Source organism: Homalodisca vitripennis, chromosome 3 (genome assembly GCF_021130785.1).
Source record: "Homalodisca vitripennis isolate AUS2020 chromosome 3, UT_GWSS_2.1, whole genome shotgun sequence".
Classification (NCBI taxonomy): Eukaryota; Metazoa; Arthropoda; class Insecta; order Hemiptera; family Cicadellidae; genus Homalodisca; species Homalodisca vitripennis.
The window spans coordinates 12,969,582-12,996,111 of NC_060209.1; the positions used below are offsets into that span (position 1 = coordinate 12,969,582).

A 26,530-nucleotide genomic window follows, 5' to 3' on the forward strand; every position below is an offset into this window, starting at 1 on the left:
GTTTGCGGGAAGTGGCCGGATAAACCGAGGTGCGGTAAAACCGAGGCCGGATATGAGGGGTTTCTACTGTAACCACACCTATTATAGTTTAAGATTTGTTCTTTCAAATAAGTATAATACAAAATCTGTAAAAGTTTAGTCATATTTTAAATAAAGTGTGTAAAGTAAGCTAGAAAATAACTAAAAAATAAATACAATTCTGTTATCAAAAATTTTAAAATTAATATACAAATAGTTACTAAAGTAAAAATTTTTGACGTGACGTCTTAAATTAGGTTGCGGCTCGGAGTCACTCATGAAAAAGTGTAACGCCCGGTAACGTTACGATGCTCGTCAGTGGGTCCGCCGTACGGGATCCGCACGGGATAAAGCAGATAACTGTGGGTCCGCCGCACGAGATAAAACAGGTAACTATGTTTATTCGTGAAAATGTGGAGTGCTTAGATTCCTCATTTACAACAACTACAACAATAAAGGTAAATAATTGTACACTGATATTTCATTATCATAAACTATGATTGATTGATTAATTGTTAGATTGACACAAAAGTTGAGAAACTGAGTTTATAGGTTATGTCATACTATTGACAAATGTTGATAGTGTTAAGTAAATTATTAGTTTAAATCACTCTGCAATCAATCGTAATTCAGTCGATTGAGAAGAAACAGCGCGTATTGCTAGTCAAACATTTAAAAATAACAAATTATAACCTCTAACCTGTCATAACAGTGCGACCAAACAAACGAACTAAACCGACCAATCACCACGCGCGGAGTTAGAATTTAACTGTGTTTAGCAAGAATTTCAAATTCCAATTTTAGTAAATGTTTTATTCAACTTTACCATTTACAATAACAAATTTTAATTAATTTCAAATTATGTACAATGTTTTAGTAAACAAAATATATTTCTATAGTTAAAAATTTGTGCAATTCTTATTTTCATTCAATTCCTTGTTCCTATTGTGCAATTTAATAATATTCATATCAATAAATATTCTACCGAGAAAAAGACGTTGTCACGTAAAATCTTCGCCCGTAAAACCGACTTTACAGGCAACCATAATTTTTTTTTTAATTAATATTTTATTACAAATATAGTATTTAGTATATTTAATGTACGTTTTACTGTAGACAGTGGCAAAAAACTTATTGCTCAACTTTTGATGGATTTTATTTTATAAAGCTTTAACCAATTCTTACATTTTTGCCCAATTTAATGCTGCTACTGGTCCTGCAAAGGCCTCAATGGGTTAATTACCATTACTGAGCCATAATTTATAAGACATTTTTTCAACTTTTTAAGCTGATTTATTTGTGGTTTACTGACATTTTACTGTCTTAAAATAATATTTCTTACAAAATTTTGGAGCTGGGATATATCCCAATAACCCTTCCCCTGGATACCCCACTAGAAGGTTCTGAACAAAAGAAAAGTACACATTATTTATAAAACATTTTATTAAACTTTTAAGGCCTATTCCTTTACATCTCAATGCTTACTGTGGTTATAGTTGGGAATGCCTTTATAATAACATCAACAAATTAACCGATAAAAATAAAACGGAAATGCAGCTTGAACGTGAAAGTGAAATTACACAAGTTTGGTCTAATAAATTAGAAACATCTAAATATCTCACGTGATGGCTTGAGTAAAATATAACGTGTGGGAGCAGCTCTACACGACCTTGAGATTCTTTGCCAGCGAACAGCTGAGACCGGTGCCATCAGGTTCCACGTTGATGCTGGAGATCACACAGTTGTCGATGAGCATAGAGTACCGCTTGGAGCGGACTCCTCCTAGAGGTGGCAGATCTGTAGCCAAGTCCAGGGCCTTTGTAAACTCAGCAGAGGGGTCAGCAAGCATTCGAACCTGTCAACAATCAACATGAATCAGGATTTCTTTAATACAATGCCATATAACTTATTTAGAAAATATGTACATTTATATTAGTTTCAAGGTGATGCAATTGTTAATTGAATCCTTGAAGACTGTTAAGGGGACTGGGATCACCCTAAGGGAAATTTTCACAATTATTGTTTTTTTGTGTATTTCCATGTTTGTTTCTATGTAAAAATTATGATTATCTGAGTAATATTAAAAAGTTATTGACATTTTAGTAATAACGTGCCTCCGCATTTTCACTAGCTTCTCAACAACACTAAGCAAGGTCTGACACTTCATCTTATTTTATTTTTTATATTGCTTTATTTTCAGACAACCATTTAATTTTCATGCTAAGCTACTGGTACAACTGTACAAATGTATAGCAGGAAACATCAGATGGTTTTATTATTGTTTCTACTTTCTGCTCGCTAAAAAGAAAATTTTCAAAAACCAAACTATCCAATGGAAAAACAAAGGGCAGTTGTGGCCGGCTAACTGATGCTGGCATCAAAGAAATCCAGCTTTACTATGGCCTAACAATAAGGTGTAATACTGACAGCTTACACAACATGTGAAGAGCTGTCTGGGCTGAGTATTTTCAGTTCTACTCATCCAATGAAATGCCAATGCAAAAGCTATCTCCCAACAGTTGGTGTAAATTCAATAAGGTTAAAAATAGCAATGAACAATACAACCAACAACACACACTTTCCCACAATGGTTATGGATCAGATAAGACCCATATTCAGGGACCTCTCTAATCCCGAGCTAGTCAAAATGTGTTCATGGTGGCACACAAAATCCTTGCAAGACGCTGATTCTGGTTGCAGTCTGAACCAGAAGATCGAAATCAAACTTTGTTATGAGAGCTACCCCTGAACTAGGTGTTTATGAAACAATAGCTACTTTTAACAATGGAAACATAATAAGATAAAGACTATTAGAAACATTGTGTATAAAGCCTTAAAGTAACTCCATAATAGTTATGAAAGCTCATAATGAAAAACAAATCGCAGAAGCTGAAAAATTGATTGAAGAATTTTTTTTAAATTGTCGTCAGAAGCGGCAGTTGGCCAAAAGGAAGTTGGAGGATAAATATGAAGTACAGGAAGACTCAGATCACCCAGGTTATGTGCAGAAATGCACTAAGGTAAAGAAAACTGCTTGTTTAAATAGTGTTAGATTTTTAAATTGCAATACCTGAAAAACTTGTTTTTCCTACTCGTGTACCTTTTTCTTAAAACCATAGGAGATATCTATTTAATTTTTGTTTCCTTTTGTTCTTATTATTGTTATTGACATATTAAGTTGAGACTTTTTCATAATTCATTTAAATTGGTAATTCTAAGCAATATATGGGTCAACCTCGATTTTTCTCATATTACAATATAATGTTCCAATAGTCAATTAGAAAAGGAAATGATTAGAATTTCTTGCCGGAAAGCAGTTATAGGGAGCAGGCAACTCATATTACAATATAATGTTCCAATAGTCAATTAGAAAAGGAAATGACTAGAATTTCTTGCTGGAAAGCAGTTATAGGGAGCAGGCAACCGCGAGAATTACCTATTAGTGATCAGGGGCACTGACGTGATCTGGGCTTCAAATTTGGAACTACTCGAGTTAATCTTTTTTCTAAAAGAGCAAGCAGCGCGAAGTGCTGCGCAGCGGGCAAGCATCGTGCATGATCTTCGTATATACTGAATTGATTCAAGCCAAAGGATGACACCTTTACCAGATTTTTACGGAGATTTTGTATTGGGCGGATTATATTGGTTTACTTTGCTCTCCAGCATGTAATTATGTGTTTAAAATGGTTTTACATACATTACCTACATTATATTGTAATATGTAATAACAATTTATGAGAAATTTGTAATAAAAAAAAGGATCATGCACGATGCCTGCCCGCTGCGCAGCGCTTCGCGCTGCTTGCTCTTTTAGAAAAAAAATTAACTCGAGTAGTTCCAAATTTGAAGCCCAGATCACGTCAGTGCCCCTGATCACTAATAGGTAATTCTCGCGGTTGCCTGCTCCCTATAACTGCTTTCCAGCAAGAAATTCTAGTCATTTCCTTTTCTAATTGACTATTGGAACATTATATTGTAATATGAGAAAAATCGAGGTTGACCCATATATTGCTTAGAATTACCAAATAGTAGTTTTTTGGGCATTTATAAAAATGTAAAATTACAGCATTTACAAAAAAATTATAAATAATCTTTTTTTTAAACGGCAACTTTTTAAACTAATTTACTCAGACTAGTACTATCTTAAAATCAAAACAAACAGTAAGTCTCTATCACTTATGGTTACAGAGAAATAAGTACATAAAGTTAACAAATTTAACATTGTGAGTATACAGGATATCCCAGGTCCCTTATTAGGGAAAGCTGTAAGAAAATGTTAAGTTATCAAAAGCTGTTTGAGTGTTGCACATCTTTAAACACTCCATAAATATTCAATTATAGAAACCTTTTGACGACTTATCAGGTATAATTTTTCTCTTTTCTTTTTGTATGCAAGTAATATTAATTGCTAACTTTTGAATATATTAAAAAGCAAACCTAGAGTGTGGACATGGGGAACAATACAATTTGAAAATATTTATTTTTATGTTACAAACAAACTATATTAGTTAAGAATAGTTTGTTAAAGATAGTACATAATAAAAAAATACTGAGTCACAAAAAGGTTTAGATAACAGCTGATAAGTATGAAATATCGCTTTATTATTAGAATTGTTATTTTACTGAACATTTATTTTAATCATGGCAACTGTACTGCAATAAAATGCATTAAAACAACTTTAATTTGGAATATTTTTATTGCTGTAAAATTGAAACAAAACAAACGCACATGCAATAAGATAAAAGTGTAATTAAATAGAAATTGAAAGTAGAAAATTCATTATTGAATTATAGCCATACTAACAAAACTTTAAAATGTGAAAGAAATATTAAATATGTTAACATAATTTAATGACTAAGTTCCTGACATATTAAACTATGTCTAATTGTGCTAGCAATATATCATCATTTTATTTTATTTTGTATATTTTATATATTTGAATTCTTTAGTTATCAGCAACATAAACAATGCCAAAAGGGATTAGGATATAAAGAAACAATGAATTATACGATGGACACCTATTACAACCTATTTAAAGACGTTCAAACTTTGTGCAAAATTCACAATTTTGCTTCCTAAATTTGAATGTTTTTATGGGAGGCCCTCTCAATTCCATGTTGACCCCATCAACCAAAAATCTTTTTCTGGCTACGTCTTTGCCCAGACAATTAAAATTTCAAGTTGTTTAATTAAGAAATCATAATTAATTATTCACTTATTAATGTTGCTGAACCAACGTTATAGACATGTCTGCTGAACTTTGACCCTGATTGGTAATAATGACAATTATATTGGCAGTTCATCACCACAATTAATTACATTCAGCTTATTTAATTTGAGTAATTATCTTGCAAGTGTTATCATCAACAAAGTAATTGGTAAGAAGACAGTTTTTTAAATTGTATTTTTCTGAAGATCTTGCGTGTATTAGAATAGTATTGTAGAAAATATTATGTAAAATCTTTGTTATACGTAAAACTTACCTTCCCTTCAGTCTTCTGGTCCTTGCCCCAAGCTGCCATCACAAAAGGATCATTCACTGACACACAGATGATCTCAGAGATACCCTTGTCCTTGATACTCTGGGCATCACTCACGTATCCTGGCAGATGTGTCTGGAGCATTAAATTGTCAAGTCTCAGTAAAAACTAATCTTTACAAAAGTTACATATATACTAGATAGTTTTATAACTCGATGCAAGTGGAAATTATAAGAAAAGTTACCAACTATGGAAAAAGGATGGGAAAACTTACAACATAATTTTATTAACCTTACTCCAGAAATGTAATAACTGATTTTAGGGTTTTTCTTGCTGTCAAATGGTGTCATCTCATTATATTCTTCAGAGAGTTCATTATAACTCCTAAAATAAAAATTTCCAAAGAAAATGTTAACAAATTGTTTGACATATTATTCAATATATCCTTTTTAATAAACTTTGTGTTTTGCCTGCTTCAAAAGATTTTAATTCAGTGTTTCAACTTCTTCCTCCTATTTTTCGGTCTAATGATTTTTTGTCTCATGATGACTAAGAGGTAGGAAAATAACTGAGATAAATACTTCTGGACCACTCAAGGTTATTTGTGGTTACAACAGGAAATGATGTCATATAAGTGACAAACCCTGGATTTCCCTTGTCAGCTGTGGTTACTGTACACCTTGGTGAGGAACATGGTTTGAGCTGCAAGAGAATATTTAACTACACTCACTTAATTATGAAAATAAATATTTAAAGATGAACAAATATCTAATAACTATAAACCTTATATTGCAATACTCAACACTCAAACATTTAAGGATTCAGGATTCAAACAAGACTTTGTAAAGCAAGACTCAATTTTGTAATGTACAATTTTACTTCTGTAAATGTATTACATTTTAATCTTGACGCCATGTTATTTCTGGAAGAAATTGACGATAAATAATTCTTTGGATTGAATAAAAATGACACATTTAACACTCATTTATATTTTTAAGTCTCTTAATTTTCCTAAAAATAACAAACAAAAAACTTATAAAAATATAAAACACATTCATCTAAGACAGTAATAGCAAAAGTAAAGGGACTTGTTTTTAAATTAAGCAAGGTTAATAACTATAACACTGTTAATAACTATATACTCACAGTTTTAAAATCCAACATTGCAAATGGACTTTTAGTATATTTGTAATTAATACTGTATTTAGCTATGAAGATTTCAAGGAAAAATTAAATAAACATTTTATAAAAATGATGTAAAAGAAGAAAAGTACCGAATATCTATATCCTCATATGCAGTTGGTAGCCCTAGTCAGAGCTCTAAAATTTGTTGTACTTTATTTCGTGTGAATGTTAGTATCCGTAGTATACTACTACTCCAATTCTCATCCGTCCCCAAGATTGATGGACTGTTTGAGATATAACATAACATTTCAACACAATAGTAACATAATATTTCAAACGTATTATCAACTTAACTTTACCAGCTTCTTCACTAACAGTGTATAAGAAGCATGTCATAATAATAATAGAAGCACACTCGCTTGACTGAGGCAGATTCCATGTCTCACAATGTCAAATATCTAATCTCTATAGTACCTTGTACAGATACTAGCTACAACCTACCTGAGAGCAGCCAGGGGTGAATGCTCCAGGAACTGCGAACAGAACCACTTTCTTGCCCTCACACAGCTTGGCAATGTTCACTTTGGTAGCAGGTGTATTTTCATACAGGTCCACGCTAGGGATCTTGTCTCCGACCTGTCAGAACAGAAGTGTGAAACAAACCTTCAATGGTCCTTTTACCATAATTACATGTGAAGTCTAATATAATGTAAAATCTTAGGTTTTCATAGTATTTTCATGAGAGGTTTCAAGAGAGGTTATACTGTCATTGCGGCTCTGTACTGAGTGTTCGCACAGGGCATATGTTACAGTCAACATCTCAAAACAGCTGTTGCCTCTCGACCTTAAAGTGGTCGTGCTCGCTTAAGTGGTGACAGATTTTGTTAAATAAAGTACTGTTGGAAATGTAATAAAAATATTTTATATCTTGTAATTTTTTTATAACTGATGCAAAAAAGCTAATGCCTCTCAACTGACAATAATGTTTGTTGCCCTCGGCTTGTGCAAGCGTAACCTTTAAAGGTCATGCCCCCTTATGCATTGACAAATTTCATTAGATAAAGTACCTTTGGAATTGTAATAAAAATTGCAAAACAGTTGGTATTTTGTAAATGTTTTATAACAATACAGTTTTTTTTATTACACTTTTAAAATTTGCAACAAGCACCAAAGGAAATCACACCCTTACTTTTTTAGAATTTTCCCCTTATTTATTAATATAATGTGCAAAGGTACATTGGTGGTGGTTCGGTACCTGTAGCTTCACTAGCTCTACAGATATAGTTTTATAAAAAAATACATAATGGCGGCTAGCAGCTAAATAAGCACTCTGTGTATAGCAAAATTTAAAACTTTGTGTTTCAGGCTCCATTTACCTTTTTTTGTATTTGGTTATGGGGCCATTATTTAAATAGCACTTGCTAAGAACCAGTTGATATTAGAACAAGGCTGCACCTTATTCACCTAGTATAACTCACCACACTCATCCTCCATATTCACTTTACAATACATCTAACCTACAGTACGTCTCTACAACACTAGCTGATAGTTGAATATTCCATTTTATAAATACTTGTGGATAGTTGAGCAGACAGAAATTTTAAGTTCCTTTTAACAGTCCAGTGCATTTTGTAATACTTTATTCATACTACAGAGCGTGGCAGTGAAAGGGGTATTCACAGAGAGAATAAAAATCATTTTTAATGCTAAGATAGTAAGACTGATAGATGTACCTAGGTGTATACATTTTGCAATGTTATGCAACATTATGACTAACAAGTCACATAACTATCGCAATGTTATGCAACATTATGACTAACAAGTCACATAACTATCAGTCGACTGATATAGCATATTGATAATATTCGTTTACCTGGCAGTACAGATTATTTTTGTAGTCATATATCATAGAATACTGGGGTCATTGTATGCTGTGAATGATACAAAATAGACAGAGATATAAATATAAATAGATTTCTTACACAGAATAATATAAAGAAGATGATAGATACCTCATATAACAGTTTAGGAACTAGAAATACTTCTAATATTTTTCAAACAACTATAAAAACAGTTCACTAAGTGATTTGCATTTCTGTTAGTTGCACAGAAAAAGTTTAAGCTATGGGGACAGATAACAGAATTTAACTGATAACGTTTATAATGAGAAATGCGGAATAAATAAGTAAATGGTTGATACATGATCATGTGTTTTTAAATTTTAAGTTAGTTACAAACATGATGAAGTAATTTTTTGGATTTACTGTGATTGATAAACACATGAACGTTTTAGTTCAAGCAGTGATGTTAATTTCATAGAAAATCAAATAATCAAGTATAGCTCTATCACTAAGTATTCAATATAGCCTCTTTCACCTTAATTTTTATAAATAGCGATTTTGTTGGCGTTTTAACCCGTGATATATCTTGTTTACTAAAAAATTTACTCAATACATCAACTAGCATAACCCTATAGCCGAGGAAACCTCTCAATATTCAACCATAGGTGAGTAATTTTTAGCAAATGGTTTTTCCAGTCATGAAGTGGTCAATCTGCAACTTCATATTCAACAAATAACATATGTATCCTGACTCTCTGAACTTCTCTTATTTAACTACAATAGCTTTTTATAAAATCAGTAGAAATAGGAATAACATCTATTGACTGATGACGGCTCTTCACAGTGATGCTGAAATATCTCAAGACTTTAATTGTGTTGGCAATGTTTCTACAACATATAAACCAAAAAACATATATGCTACTCATAGCACTAGCCACGTAGGCCTAAGAACTAAGATTTTTTAACATTGTTCTTATTAAGAAAGTGTGAAAGAAGTTTTACATTAAATTCACCTTCACTGTGACCGGATGGAAAGTTATTGAGCATTCTTAATTTTTAGGTACTAAGCATCAACGCAGGCAGAAAACTCCTTATAACATTTCATGCCCCTTTAGTACTCTCTATTTATTCTAAGTGCAAAAGCATACAGCTTTGTTTTCTGGAAATCATACTTTAGTACATGAGCATGATGTTAATAAAGAAACTGATCAATCGATAAAATCACAATTGATTAAACCCAGAATCTCTCCTGGTGAATTTTCCAACTAAATAATCTTTTAGACATACTTTCTGCACTCATTTACCATACTTTGAAACAATCATATTTTTTTGTTGGTGAAAAACATTTAGGTAATCATCGCTTGAAACAATCACTTTGTGTTAGTACACTGAAATTATAATTTCTTAAACGGTTTAAAATTATTTTTTCTTTCTCCTTCCTTGTTCATTTATGTTTATAATAAAAAGGTAACTCCAGAGAGGTTTCAATTCATTGAAATCATTGTTTCCTAATCTTTATTATGTGACTGTTTTGCATTAAGTTCCAGATATTTTATCCTACTTTTTATGCATTCATTCACAGATAGGTGAATAAGATAGAATAGGTACTGACTGATTCAACTGGATAGTCTAAGTAATTGTTTTCAGACAGTGAGTCAACCAAGGCCAAACACCATTATCATCTCCTCTGGTCACACAACACCACCTCCGATCAACCGACCGGACCGCCACAGACTATCGAATACACCAATGTCAAGCTAATTCACTTGGGCTATTACAGTCTTTTGTCGAGTCACCTTCATTAAACCATCAATACCAGTAACAATAATCAGCCACAAAAACAGATTCAATCAACTTCCTCAAACTTACCGCATAATATTAACTTAAAAACTTAACAGAACATTTTTAAAATTCACGTTAGTAAAATTAGATTTGTTGCAGAAACAAAATCAATGGATACTACAACAATAATATATCAGTAATATAAATAAAGCACCTATATATTTTGTAGATCAAAATTGACCTATTTATAATTATACGCAAATTATTCATGGATACTTTCAATGCACCCAATATGTTTAGTAATACTCAGTGAATATGTCTTCGTCCCTGCATGAATATTTCTACTAACAAAGAGGAACACTCCTAATATGGTAACCACATGTAAGGAAAGAGAAATTTTTAGATGGTAAAAAATCTCTAAAACTAGCTAGTAGGAAGTTTATAATTTTGAGATTGCTAAAACATTAGTTCACATTTGTTTTAGAGTTAATACTACTCATTTGAATAGGCTATTTATTTATTTCATTTGTGTTACATTCAAAAACAGCTAAAACAAAAAGTGTAATGTTTGACAAAAAGAATAGGATGGAATCCGGGGTGATTGTGGGACAAGAGAAAGGGGAACAAAAGAAGAACTGTCTCAAATAAAAGATTTATTATTCAGATTTTATCCTTAGTTAATCTGTTCTTTGATTACTTCTTGATTTAAAATCTGGTTTGTAATATTCAATCTGAAATTCTTTCTTAGGTACAATTTTATATACCTAACTTTACAGGACCTAGAAAAACTAAATTATTATGAAGAACACACTTTATTTGACTTACAGTGAAAATTAAATGTCATTATGACGATAGATTCTTGTTTTTTACTTCCCAAAAAGAATTGATGTCGGTGAGAATAAGGCCTCTCTGTCCCTATCTACTATATTAAATTTTGTTATAGGCTATTGAAGTACATACATACTTGTATGTATTATAAATATATTATAAAATTTAACAAGCGCTCATGTTTGCTGAGCTTGAATTACGTACTATGAATGTTTTTCATTTTTCACGCTACCTAAGTCCGCACTGATGGCCAGGGGCATTTTCAATCGGTACTTTCGAATCACATCAGATCACCTTAAACGATCTGGCACTTAATCTGAGGTCAAGAAAGTACCAATCGGAGAAACCCCTGGCCATTAGTGTGAACTTCACTGGCACCTTCGGTGTCAATCGTAAGGCTTATCTTTACTTTTGGTACAATAGTAATAATAACAAATAGTAGATAGGGACAGTGGCCTCTTTTCACCGACATGGCTTCTTTTTGGGAGACAGAAAACAGGAACCAATAATAATAATGATATACAATTTTTGCAGTAAGTTAAACAACACCTGTACTTTCTAATAATGTAGTTTTTTAGAGCCCCAGAAAAGAAAAGCTCTTCCATAAATAGTGACCTCCAGATAATACCAAAGCACCAATTTTCATTACAAAAACTAAATATTCAGCGCCTAACTTCTGCAAAATATTTCTTAATACGACTTTCATCGTTAACCCTATAAGCGTTACGAATAGTGATCACCACACGTTAGTGCATTACCAAAACAGTAAGTGAATGAACAGTGGTGGAGAAAAATCTTAAAAGATCTATTAGCACAGTCAAGCCATCAAGTCAGGATGGCTGTGTGGTCTAACAGCCAAGCTTGCAATGATGCGTTTTATACTATAATCAAGAATATTTTAGTTGTTATGTGAAGGTCAGCTGACATGTACCATTACTTTTTCGTACAGACATCAGATAGTTATTTCTGTCAAAAGTTCTCACATGATTATTTAAACTCAAATGAAACAACAAATTGTTAAGATTACACTTTTGAGTTAGGTTGCATGTTTCTTAATTGGCTTCAGCATCTAACATACTTGAGTGAACTTAATTACATTTAAAACACACAAACCAATATTTAAAAAATTTTATTTTTGTGAGGCCTTTCGATAGCCTTTTGTGATGTGTCTGACAAAGATAGCCTTGCTATTGAAAGGCCTCACAAAAATAAAAGTGTTAAGTATTGGTTTGTATGTTTTAAATGTAATTAAGTAAATAGTAGCCAATGCAAGCTCCATATTCAACATACTTGATTGATTTTAAAGGTGTCAAAGAACACCGAATCAATCATTAAAAAAAAACTATGCTTTTGGGAATACTGTCTCATTAAGAAGTGAAGTTTTTTTCTGTTCACTTCAACATTTTTTGGCACAGTTATCTCAAATTGTCAAAATGAGTAAGTATTCGATATAGTATCCCACATAGAAGGTGTCTAGGAGTCATTTAGAGAATACTTTCCAGAGCAAAACTGTGACTTCTAATCCATTTCATCAGTGTTACTTTGAACAGGCTAAGAACTTGTATAGAGAAGCACTGATAGAAATCTTGACATATTCTTCTCTGCAGTCCCAAGTTCAAAATTACAACTCTCACTAAAATCTGGGTTGGAGTGGGAACAGAATATCAAAGTAAAAGCGATAAAGCACTGAAATATATTGTTGCCCTTGAGAAGCACAGTACTTGTTGAGCATTTTCTTCAAATGCATTTATAGAAATTAAACAAAGGAATAGCCTAAGCCTGAATCATCTGCAGATTTGAGGCTTTACATCTCATCATTTGAGCAAGCCAGATTTTTAAACACTGAGAAGCTCAAGGATCTCACTGAATAAAATTATCATAAACATTTTCAAAATAATGTTTTCAGGATAATAAAATATCTACTTTTTTATCATATTTGTATGTTATTTTATAAGATTTAAATTAAGTTTTGTATAGTAAAATAAAAATCATATTTCACACAATGTGTTCAGGTTTTTTTGTAATATTAAAATGATAGGCTATTAAAGTTAAAAAGAATTTATATATAAACTATCGGAGGGGGAAGTAGGCATGAAGGAGACACATGTTTAGGAAAAGCCTGCTCAAGAGGTAAGAGATATAAAAAAGATTATGAACCAGTGTTATAGGCTGTCTTAAGCGTTTTAATTTGTATATGACAATTTCATTACTGATAAGTATTTACAGGTGATCTTGATCAAATAATATCATACGACTTCTTTCTCGACAGTGCAAAATCTCGCAAGCATGTATTTTTAAAGTAAAAAATTTGTCGATGTTAATTTATTTGTTAAGTTTTTATCAATGTTTGATTTATGATTAATGTTATGTTTATAGTTTTCTTTCTTTATGGATTTGTTGTTTTTATTATTGTTTATACTTATGCTTGATGTATGATTATAAATGTTACTTGTTTGAACTGAACATTTTCGTTAAAATTTATCAGATTTCATTGTGTATTGCCATCTTGTACGTTATTATCTCTTGTAAAATGGTGTTTACTATGAATAAATAAATGACAACACAAAAAAGGGGTAGGGTACGATAAGCAGACTCGGTTTTTTATATCGAAGAATATAGTCATCGATACCTAATATTCGCATCTCAAATCCTAGACTATCAATCAATATAAAAGTACCTATAGTCCTCAATAACAATCATATGTTTTAAATTAAAATATGAATTTAATATTTACAGTAATCAAACAAATTATTATAACCAAAATTAGGAAAACTGAAGACGACCATATTTACTCCTCTCACAGTTACAGTTGTTTCTTTCCCACAAATTTCACATAATGGGTTTTTCGGTACGAGTCCAACATGTTGAAGCCACAAAAAAGCAACGTCGTGTAGTTTTCTAAAATTGAATGCCATTTTTAATAATCAGAATTACTTATGTAAAATTGAAATATTATCCTATGTGTATTATTTTAGAGTGTTTACAGCTGTTGATATAGATTATTTAAGTTAGTAGTTCAAAATAATTGATTATATAGATGATTATGATTAAGTAATTTATCGTTTGCCAATTTCTATATAAAAAACCGGGTCCGCTTATCGTACCCTACCCCAAAAAAGCCTGAGGATCCCCCATGAGCCAATGTTAATCCCTGCTGTAACAAATTGGTAATTGGTAGTATAACAACACATTATAAGTACAGTACTCAATTCTAGGCTAATTAAAATTTTGTAATTTTTAACTGAATGTACAAGGCATTTATTTAATTTTTTTATTGGTAGGCTCTCCAAATTTTATCAAAATTAATTTAAGTCATAGGGTACTCAGTCTCCAAATTATACCTTCCTATTTATTATCCGATGGCATTGAAAATTTTGCTTAGGATAACCTAACATTCAAAAAAGTTATAGGCCTAGCAGTCTACATCCATGTTAATCCTTGGTAAATATTTTCGAGTGACTTGACACTGCCCCCGACCATTAGTGCAAACCCGATGCCTCCCACTGATGGTGATGAACAAAAAACATTCCTCTATCAGAAGTTTAGATGAACTAGTCACAATAAATGCTTCAGAGAAAGCTAAAAACATTAAAAACTCAGCAAACCATACTTTAGGCTTTTCTAGGTATAAATATTTCCTTTTCAAAAATGAATGGTTAGTGAAGGCCTAAGCATTTGTTGCAGAAATGATAACATATTAATAATACAGAAAATGTTAAACTACACAAAATGTACAGAAAATGATATAAGTAGCTGTAAGTCAATATTACGTTATCTAACAAATCAATAGATTTTACAATTATTGGTATATGGCTATTCCAGTTTAATCTTGTATTGACTCGTCAGACTTTGATAATAAATTAAATTAAACATTATTGTAATGGCAAAATTATGCATGCAAAATCAAGTACAGTACGAGTTATGAAAATAGCCGGCAAAGACAGGTCAAAGTTTAGCACTTAACCTAAAATAACTTCCTACAGTAATCGAGTTAGGGCTCGACATGACTAGTCAAACTACAGATAATAAGTAATTAATTACCTTAGCAGGCATATTTAATGCGTTTGAAGTGTGTAGTGCACGAAGAGCTTCGAACGACAGTAGTCTGCTGACTGTGGTTTCTGCGAGTACGTTTATAAGTTGCTTTCCAACAATCGATTGCATGACTACGTCCCTCCTATACAGGTTTGATTCAAGATGGGGGCTCGGTGACCTTGAAACTGAACTTGCGTTCTCCAAGGTTAGATTAACATTACGTCTAATGTTTTTTCACTCTAGAACAAAATGCATTGAGTATATAACGCATTCCATTTAATTGGTGTTTTTAATTGTAATGAAATTAATATTTAACTATTCATATAGTAGAATTTAGTATTTTATTGTACATTTTAAACTTTTAATTATATAGTTACCTAAGTGTGATTAACTGACTATTTATGTCATAATAATATGTCACATGCCAGAGTTTGTCGGAATCTAAAATGGTAATCATAAATCACGATAGAAATGTACCCAAAGTCATAAAAGAGGTCTCATGACATCCACCACACCAGTGTGTGTTTGTCTGTCTGTCTCCCCCCCCCTCCCACCATTGTATTAATACATACAATAGTAATTAATTGAACAAGGGAAGAATTGTTTTTATTAAAATATACATGATTTTCTTGCTGACAATAAAAGACTATGTAGTTTACATGATACATGAATATAAAGAGTTGAGGGCATGTTTCAATTATTGAACTCAATTTTGTTATTGCATTGCATTATATCTTTGGGTTAACGATTAAGAAAATTTAAACACTAGAATTCCCTTAAATTAAGATTTGCATAACCAGTCAAAATATATATTTACAATATAAACATTGTAGTATTAAATTTGTAATAAAAGTTTGTTAAAATCATTGTCTCTTTGTGGACTTCTTATGTTATTTGAAATTTCTTATAATTCTCATCCTAGATTTCATGATATTTTATGTTAACATTTTAAATAGCTACTATTGTGAATCTTATTCATTCATTTTTAATTTGGTTAGCCGGAATAATTACATGATTTGAATTAAAAAATACAAAAAAGAAATAAAAAATAATACAGAAAGCTTGATTCCAAACTAAACCTGTGTATTCACATTTGTTCTTACTGATTTGTGAGATATGATTTGTAACAGTGGTTTAAATTCATGATGGATGGAATAAGGAATCCATCCCACCCAGAGCATATATACAGGGTGTTACAAACTTCTGTGTTTATTCATCATTTCAAGCATAAACATTACCTACACATATGTTGCAACCTATATAGGTTGAGAAATGTGTTGTTTAGTCGCTACCTGCTATTTTGTATTTTTTTAATTAAAACAATATCTCTAGTTATCTAAAGAAACCAAATTTGGCATAAGTTTAAATAGATAAGTTTTTTTTTAATTATTGTGTTATTTTCCTTAATATTAACAAAATGGTGTATGTTCAAAATGTTTTAAGTCAAATAATAATAAAGCCACTATAGTTATAAAAACTTTACATGACACCAACTATTTGAACAATTTCATTACAATTCCAACGGTACTGGTTTCAACGAAATCCCTCAATGCATAAGCAAGCATGACCACTTTAAAAAGTACGCTTGCACAAGCCGGATACAACAAACATTTTGTCTTTTGATAGGCATCAGCTGTTTTACATATATGTTATACAAACTTTACAAGATACCAACTATTTTGAAATTTTTATAACAATTCCAACAGAACTTTTTTCAAGAAATCTGTCAATGCATAAGTAAGCGCGACCACTTTTAAAGGAATGCTTGCACAAGCCGGGGGCGCCAAGCGTGTCACAGTTGAGAGGTATCAGTTGTTTGTTGCTAAAGACCCAAAATGACATATTTTTCAACATATTACATAACTGTAAACAATGTTATTCTTATACTTTTTTTCTATATCTTTTAGGGTTTCAAGATGCGCTCATGTTAAGTTTCTAAACAGTTGAGAAAGATTATATCTCAGGTATTATGTAGCCATAAAGCAAAACAAAAAAGTGTTTTATATTCTCAAGTCATTTACAATAATGTTTATTCTTAGATGGATTTTGATCTCTCTTAAGGTTTTCAGATAGTGATCGTACAAAGTTTTGAGTAATATACAGTAACACCATGAAAAAATTTGGAATACTATAATTACCGCAATTTTATGCCGATTGCAGTAAACTTGGTGGAAAAATATAAATTATAAATGACCTGAATATGTTTGTTAGCTATTCGTAAACAGCAGAAGGTTTCAAGATGGTGGTTTCGCATTTGTACAATATTGTTATCTTTGGAATTTCATAATATAATAAATATTGAAACTTTATAAAGTTTTCAAGGAATTTCAAACGACATGTATTCTTGCAAATTTATCGATAACTGTTAAGATTTCAAGATGTGGGCCTCTCAAAAGTTATATAAATATACAATTGAATCGTTACAACTAAATCAAGTCCACATTTTTTACAAACAAATGTTTGCGCTTAAAGGATTTTTTCTTGTACAATTTTAGGATGATGGAGTTCCTAAATACTTGAAAGCTTTATGAGTCAGAACATGCTATACTTCAGAGTTATTGTTCCATTAGTGTTGTTTAAATTAAACATCACAATTTATTGATAATTTATCTGCAGTTTGACATGTGATATCTACATTTCTTCCGACTGGAAGGAAATAAGCCGGAAAGGGTATTTTTAAAGACTTTTATTTACTAAATTTATTGTTGATATACTCAGCATTGTAGTTATTAGAAACTTAGATGTACTTATTAGTACCTTATTGGAATAATAATTATTAAAAAATCTTAAACTTCTCTGTGGTTGGTCATACAGAATATGGAGATGCAAGATGGACTTCGAATCGGAAGTAAAACACGACATTTACACTGCTTGTAGTTTGGGAGATGAAAAGCATGTCCATGAAATTTTAGAGAGGCAAGTTTGAACAGTTTGTTGTTTGACACAACGTATTTGAATAGTCCTTTTAGTTTTTATTAAAACAAATTTAATGTCTTATTCAAAATTACTGTAAAATGTGTCAACACATTTTTAGATTCATTTAATACTTAGCATTCAAATGGAGAGGTTGAGTCTGCAATATTCCAAATCACCTGAAAGAATACTGAAGGGAAGGTATAGTTCATTGTTACTCATTAAATTTATAGTTAGCTATGTTTTTATTGTTGAAAGCAATACTAATTGTGAAAATATGCATCAATACACCTAATATTAACTAAACAACAGAATGGCAAAATGGTTTTAATATGAACATATACTGTATGTATATAGGCTATTTATAAATTTACAAATGTACACTAATAGAGAAGTAAAAATTAAATCTATATTCTATACAATTAAATAAATAATTTACACTAGGCAGTAAAATAAAACCATTATTGCAAACATTTTAATAAAGCAAAGTTGTGAAATTATCTTAGAGTCTCGTAAAATCGTTAAATTCTGTTTCATATTACTCATCCATTGAAACACATCTGTGGGGAGTGCCTTCTTTATTACCTAACAAAGTATCCTAATTACTCAAATGTAATTTTATCTAACCTTGAAGAGCACTCCTACACCTACCCACTATCTTATTCCCTGTTTATCTAACAAACTAAAACAAGCCTTTGATTTTAGACTGTGTCTGTGTCAAATCTGATACGACTATGACAAGACATTTTCATCATCAAATATCCCAAGAAAATTAAAAATAGAAAAAACTATGAATTTTAAAATTTATTGCTCACTGAAATGTTACTTGATGAATAGCTTGAGACGACCTGTCTGTAAAATTATAAAATTATTTGTAAACTTAAGAAGGTACTACAGCAAATGGTAGGACCATTGGTTATTACAAAATACTCAACATTTTATCTCTACATTACTTTGTTTATTTATTGGAAAATTTTTGTTGGTAGGTACCTTTACAGTGTTCCAAAAGACACACCCTCGCTTGTTCTTAACTTTTGAATGGTTAAGAATTTAAAAATTTGTTTGAAAATATCATCTGAGGACGTTTTTAATTGATTTTAATTCTCTATTCTTCAAAATGGAGAGTGGGCAACGCAGAAATGTTAAATAGTATGACTCCAATTCAACAACAACGTCCTTATATGTTACTACATAAGTATAACACCATACATTCTCAACTATTCTAAAGTTAATATGGGGGAGGGTGATAGTTTTGGGACACCCAGTATCCAGCAACTACTTTATAAAAATAAAGAAAATTGTAATCTATTAAGAAAACATGTGATTAAAAAATTGTATCGTTTGTTTAAACTCCTTTGTCCTTGAACTATGTTTTAGGTGATAGTTCTATAATACCACCTGGAGCTAATTTAATCAGTCATTTTATCCTGTTTAAATTAGTTAGTCAATAGTAGTTTCTAAAACTAGATTATACAATATTATATGGTATTTTTTTTTTTTTTTTTATATTGTCATTTCAGTTGATAGAGTTTCCTGAAATATTGACTATCAAGTACTGTTTTTATTTTGTAATTAATTATGTATGCAAAATGTTGATGTATCAGTTAAAGTAATGACTTTAATTGCTATATAAATTAAAATTTAATTATAAATAAGATGCTATAAATTAAAATCAAACTATAAAATATATTCAACAGATAATTAAGTTGCAATGGCGTAACTAAGAGGAGGGATGAGGGGTATAGAATCCCCCTCCCAAAGCCCTAACATTTAAAAAAAATATAGTTATAACAACAACCCAACTTGTTTGAAAAACAGCAGTTAAATGTTTACTTTGAATTGGGCCTATCTAATTTATTTAAATTTATTCCATACCACCCCATGTGTTGTGTTTTCCAATAAGATTCATCCTCTCCGAAGCCAAGACCTAGTTACGCCACTGCTAAGTTCTGTCTGTAACAGTTTTATTGTAACACATAATATCATAAAATTAAAAGAGCCGTTTCACTAACTATTTTTGTTATTGTTCAATGAGTAAGATTTTTTGAGAAAATTCCTTAAAATTAAACTAATTCATATTCAAATCTAAAGCAAATTATTGCTATTTCCTGCATGATAATTCAAGATACAAACTTTTCTTATGACTGCCTCATTAGTTTTTTTTTTATTATTTTTTTTTTTTATTTTTGTTGTAGTTCAGATGCAGTTTATTTTATAAATACGGCACTTGAATTTTGCCATTTAAAAATTCATAGAACATAATTTTGGTTTTCCTTAATACTGCTGGTTTAAATTTAAGAAATGTTTCAACATCTAGTTGGCCAGTGGATGTGAATGCAAGGAATGCGGGAGGCTGGACCCCTCTGATGTATGCTTGCTGGGGTACACATGAACGTGTGGTTACATGTCTGCTGGCTGCAGGTGCCGACAGGAAGATCCTCAACTTTGAGAACCAAACTGCACTTCATCTTGCGGCCAAGAGTGGGTCTCTAACCATTGCTCAGCTAACATTCCAGGTCATCCCTTTTTCATAGGATATTAAGATAATGAAGTAAATAATATACAGTTAGGTTCAAGTCACAATTGACCTAACCCCCTAACAGTTCTTTTTTTACTTAAAATTATGTTGTTTTCCTGAATTTTTGCTGTTTTATTACAGAAAATAAATAGGTTTTTAAAGTTTAAATGTAATATACTTTTTTAGCAAAAAAAGTTATTTTTAGTGTCTATTTTCAAATTATGGTTATTTTTAGCTAATGTTTTTGTTTAAATTGCTTTGTTCAAACTCAAATAAACCCAATCATCTATTCGTGTGTCGGATATTTCCATGGTACTATAAATATTAGAAATAAAACCATTAAATACTCCGGTATGGATAACATACAACACGGACTCAAGGTGTAAATAAAACACTCATGAAAATGAACCAAGGAGTGCTGACATCTAGTAGAAAATGCGAGAACTACTTGTGCAACGACAGTTGTCATAGAACTTGCTCAATATTACGGCAGACAATATAATAAACAAAACAATAAGTATAACAATATGCACAGTATTACGTCAGTGGCACACTTTTACGCAGTCACTATTAACATAATATAAACCGTGAAGGGGTTAATATAAATATAAATTAACATTAAAAATAATTTATGCAATTCCTGAATTAATTCTTTTACTTATATTGAGATAAATCACTTTTTCCATCAGTTTTGAGCAATTTATTAGTTAAGTCATGAAGAAGAATATGTGATATGTTCTGTACATTTGGTTTTAATCCCAAAATTTGTATACAATCAATCTTCCAATGTACAATAAATCACTTTTGACACCAGTACAGTTTGATGTTAATCAATGTTGATGTTCCAGAAAGGAATTGTGGACTTTATAGACAGCCAAGGGAAAACTGCGTTGTACAGTGCCGTAGAGTTTGGACATGTGGACATTGTGGGCTATTTGCTATCAGAAGGAGCTGACGTCAATTACAGGTTAGATGTTAGAACTGACTCAACTAGAAGCTTATAAGGATCTGTTATAAATGTCTGAAAAGATATGGATAAGAAATGTAATCTCCAGTTGGTGATATCTAGAAGTTTTCCTGATCTTGGCAGAAGTTAAGATAGAGTGATATAAAAGATAAGATATTAGTACTAAATATATGGTAAGTCTGAAGCCATACTAAAAACTTATCTTTCACCCAGTCATTTTGTTAAATCAAGTAGAGTGAACAAAAGTTTTGGGTTTAATTCTTGATGAACACATAACTTGGGATTTGCATGTTGATCAAGTTGTTCAAAAAATTACCTCCGGTTTATTTGTAATTTACAGAATGTCAAAAGTTTTTTCAATTGATACTTTAAGACTCCTTTATTTTGCTCGTGTAGACTCTGTAACTGTGTTTGGCTTATGCATTTATAGAGCTACATCGAAAATGAATTTAAATATTAATTTTTGTGAAAAATGAATAGCTCACTTAAATCTAAGGTTTGATGGGCCAAGTTTTGTTCTATTGATAGGGTGGATATTCCCTAAAAGCTCTTTTGGGTCATTGTCGAATAGATGTAATTTTTAATTAACTTTGTCTCGATAAACTGTGATAGAAACTAGCTACAGAAACAGGTAAAAGTCAACAAGATTTGTAAGAGTTATGTCGGTGCCCCTGCCATATAACTTTTAATAACATATAAAGTTTTTAAAGTAGAGTTTAAAAGCAACTCTAACCAGTTTGATCTAACTTTTTGCACGGAAAAGTACAGTATCTTACTTTTTTCATTTTTCTCATTTTGCCGACACCCAAAGGTGCTGCCCTAGGCGGCCGCCTAGTTTGCCACCCCTGACTTGGAATGTATAAAGCTACAAGCATAGTTTTATAGGCATTTTATGTATTGGTAAATTAGTCAGGACCTTACGCAGATGTGACCGGTGCAGAAAATAAACATTACACCTTAAAATACTGTGTTTTAATTTACAATTAAAAATCACATCAATTACATAGGCACATCAATTATAATATTAAACTGCAAAAATTCACCAATGGCATGTTTGTTTTAATTTATTATAGCCTAATTTATTTTCTTATTTTATTTAATAGTTAAGTATTAGTTTACTAAATAAATATTGTAAACGTTTTCTTATTTTATTTAGATTCAATACGCATATCGTCCTAACTATAGTGGGTGTAACTTAAGGAAGCCCACACAAGCTACGGCTGTTCCTGAAATTGTTTTTAGATTACATAAATACATTAGTTTAAATGTTAATGGTAGTATACAAAACATAACGTACTAGTAGTTGTTTAATATCAGTTATTTCTGTTCAAGTGTAATATTGTAATCCATAAAATATGACAGGTAGCAAAATGTTTAATGTATCACAATAGTTATTTAGTTTTTTGTCTTAACAGAACATTCTTCAATAATTAATTAATTAAGCACATTCTGTTCACATAATAGCTTCTTGTTTTAACCCTGATGAGTTCCCATGAAACACGCCACCGAATAAATAATTTAAAAGGAGTTGAAACTTCAGACATGCAACCCAACACACTTCAATATTTTATGTGAACTTTCCAACAGCAGATTCATTAAAAATGTATTTTGTTGTGAACTACTTTTTGCTTTAAACAGTACACGGTTTGTGTTTTTGTTCTTGTTTTAAGTTGTACATAAAATATGTATCTATGAGTTAAAAAAACAATCTATTGTAATTTTTACAAAGTAATAAATAAAATTTTGGAAAAGTGGTGTTCATAAAAATATGCTTCCAGCATGCAACAGAGAACAGAAAGGACCTATTTATCTTAATACTTCACACATTACTAAGAAGTGACAAAACAATTAGCAAGTTTTGGAAAATACATTCTTAGAAGTGTACACCTCTTTTATACAAGGTATATTAATGCCAAATTGATGTCTGGAAATTTCAGGGCGTACTCTAGGTTAAAAGTAAGACATTTTGTAAATGAACACATGTCTGGAAACACCCCCTAGAATCTACAGGCTCTCTAAAACGAATAGAACACACACCATAATTTTATCACTGCATTCAAATTTATGAATGTATTAATCTTGAAATTTGAAGAGTTTTTGATGAGACTAAAAATCCTACTTTAAAAACTGATAGTGAAATTTAGAGGAAGTTTGAGGGGATTTTTTTTTTAAGGGGAAAATCTACAGAATATACAGGTTTAACATAAGCTCAAAGATAGTTTTGAGGGGTTCATGTTCTTAATGAACTTTGTACTTCACATTTTCCTACAAGGCTTTTAAAAATAATACGATAACCAACAGTTCAAACAACCAATAATTTTCTTCAAGAAAGAGAATGAATGATTCAAATTCATAAAGAACATAAGAAAAGAAATGCATTTTATAGTGCAGCTTGTTTGGTCTATTCTGTATTAATGAGTAAATGCTAAAATAATAATGCCCACAACGTTTTGAAAATTTTGCTCAACTGATGCTAGACTCCTTTATTTTGCTCATGTAGATTCTGCCATTGTGTTTGGCTTATGCATTTATGGAGCTACATGAAAATTTAATTTAAATAGGATACTAATACTACAAAAAGGTGTATTCGAATTATTTTGGACCTTGATTGGAATGATATTCAAAAATAAGTTTTCTAGTTTGGGTATCAAGACAATTTATAGTCATTACATGTACCAAGCTATTCTCTACACTAATCAATTAATGAAAGCTGACAAACTACCTTTTTTAGGAAGCAATCACTGTTATAATACTAGACAAAAGAGCAATATAGCAACTGAATCCCATAAATTGGAACTTTTTAAAAAGAAAACAATTTATATTGATGCAAAATATTTAAGCAATCTCCCTACATATATAAAAAATTAAGTGTTTAAAAAATTGAAAATTTAGCTGTGCATTGTTTACGGCATGAAAATATTGTATTTGGATTTGTTGACAGTTGCCAGGGCATGACGCCATTGATGGTAGCAGCAGCACAGGGTCAACGCTGCCTAGTGGAGGTTCTGGTCAAACATGGAGCAAACAAACGAACACGCAACCAGCAAGGGTTCACAGCAAGCCAGCTGGCAGCCAAAAATGGCCACTTGGAACTGGCTCAGCTGTTAGATACTTCTGAGCAAGGTGTTAACACCAGAGTAGCTGTAGCATTTGTTCACTTATCTTGTAAATATTTACATTACAAAATATATATTGACAACATGCTTGGTACACAACTATCTTCTACTTCACTATGCTCTGTTTCTAAACAATTCTTGAATTTTTTTGGTGAAAAGTAAATTTTACTTTTCGTTCTAAAGCTATTTGAATCAAATAAAATCAGACTCCTTATCAAAGCAAGAAGTATGCCACATCACCTTTTGCGTAACACGCTTTGCTGAGGTTGCAAGCGAAATTTCAAATCTATAACCCATTTCATTCACAAGATGTACTGTGGATAGATAGACAATCATACTGAATAGAAATGTTTACATCCCCCGACAGACAAAAGAGAAATTGTGTCAAATTACATGGTTAGACTTGTACTATCAGAAAACTCATTTTTGTATATTTAAAAATTTAGAAAAATAGAAATCTACAGATGAAATCTTTTTCGAGATATCTTGCCACATGATACATTCAATTTTATGTTCATTTAAATTATTAAGGTTACCTTGCAGTGTTCAAATAATAATAAAAATTCTGGTGAGCTAGGGAGAAATGCCTATAGAAACGAAGCTTCGTGCCAAATATCAACTTTATAGATCGGTTCGTTTGCGAATAGACAGACAGAAATTATATTTTTCCACCTCCGCAAGCGATAGGCTTCGCTAATGCTCAGCCAGTTTGCACAGATCTGATGTTAGTTTCATCTTTCTTCTCAAATAAAGAAAAATAATTAATTCAGAATAAAAAAAATTGTTAGCAACGATTCCCGAAAAAAAGAAAACTATGGAATAAGACATTTACTGTTTATATGAAGAAAAATTTATTCTGAACAAAACAACAGTATAAATAATATACACAGAGTGAATAGATGTTTGACTAAATGAATTTGTATTCATAACAGTACAATGTAAAATTAACCAGTAAACAGTGACATAAACCTATTCAATCAAACAACAGTAAATTTTCAAAAGCATCTCCGTCGACTTCAACAACTAACAAAGCATTTTTGGACCCATGTTTATATAAACATTTTTCATTATTTTTACATGTACAATAAGCTTTCATGGTTTTTTCATATCTTCGTGAATCACCCTATATCATAAATCAGTATATTAACTGTAAATCAACACTTTAAATTTTCATTGGGAAAGACGAACTAATTTCTATTTTTTCGTGAGAGCCTCACAATTATTAGAGTGTGTATAAATGTCTGGATTATGATAGTAATTAGCAAAGGAAAAAGTAAAACACTCATATTAATAATGTAATTAACTGTTTCAGATATCTCTAATTTAGAGACATTCCTTGAGACCCTATCACTGGAAAAGTACTGGCCTATATTTAAGAACAAAAATATCGACTTAAAATCTTTTCTTAATTTTTCCGAGGATGATTTGAAATCCTTTGGAATCAAGTAAGTAATTTAATTTAAGTAATAGATACAGTATGTAACTATATTTTCATTTAACTATTTTAATTGCTTTATGTTTTAGACTCCTTGGTCCACGGAGAAAGATGTCCATTGCAATCTCTGCTTATAAAAAAAACCATCAATGACATTTAGTGAAGTATAACATTTTATCCTTGTGTTTAAGTTTTACTAAATAATTTATTACTGTAATTTTATTAATAAACTGTTAAAACTAATACTCGCAAATGTTCTTTATACCAAATTACAGCAATTTTCGCTCTAGTAAGGAGTATATTTTATCACTAAAACGTTATAGTACCTCATTTATCGTACGTTGCACTAAAGTGGGGAAGTAGAAGAACGTACATACGTACACAGAGTATGTAGCACTTCCAGTTCAGAATTAATTTACTGAACTGAGTAAGAAAGAAAAACATGCACATAAGTATGTAAAAGGATATATT

General features: G+C 31.1%; 2 protein-coding genes across 6 annotated transcripts; one reads left to right on the plus strand and one right to left on the minus strand.

Annotated features, from left to right (window-relative positions):
* Positions 1–1,443: 1,443 nt before the first annotated feature.
* On the minus strand, positions 1,444–15,248 carry LOC124356587 (peroxiredoxin-5, mitochondrial). The gene is made up of 4 exons (XM_046807678.1): positions 15,117–15,248; positions 7,126–7,260; positions 5,503–5,634; positions 1,444–1,873 (listed from the first exon to the last, which is right to left on the minus strand). Exons 1-4 carry the CDS (start codon positions 15,237–15,239, stop codon positions 1,679–1,681), a joined length of 585 nt encoding a protein of 194 aa, XP_046663634.1. The 5' UTR covers positions 15,240–15,248; the 3' UTR covers positions 1,444–1,678.
* Positions 8,941–26,299, plus strand: LOC124356586 (ankyrin repeat and SAM domain-containing protein 3-like). Of its 5 annotated transcripts, none has more exons than XM_046807674.1 (7): positions 8,941–9,130; positions 17,925–18,026; positions 20,341–20,539; positions 21,390–21,508; positions 24,450–24,631; positions 25,937–26,069; positions 26,149–26,299. In XM_046807674.1, the coding sequence occupies exons 2-7, from the start codon at positions 17,941–17,943 to the stop codon at positions 26,210–26,212; spliced, it is 783 nt and encodes a 260-aa protein (XP_046663630.1). In that variant the 5' UTR covers positions 8,941–9,130; positions 17,925–17,940; the 3' UTR covers positions 26,213–26,299. The 5 variants fall into 5 exon arrangements, with proteins under 5 accessions (XP_046663630.1, XP_046663633.1, XP_046663629.1 ...); XM_046807673.1 differs by lacking the exon at positions 8,941–9,130 and adding an exon at positions 15,176–15,315; XM_046807677.1 differs by lacking the exon at positions 17,925–18,026 and having other exon boundaries at positions 8,951–9,130.
* The last annotated feature ends 231 nt before the right edge of the window (positions 26,300–26,530 follow it).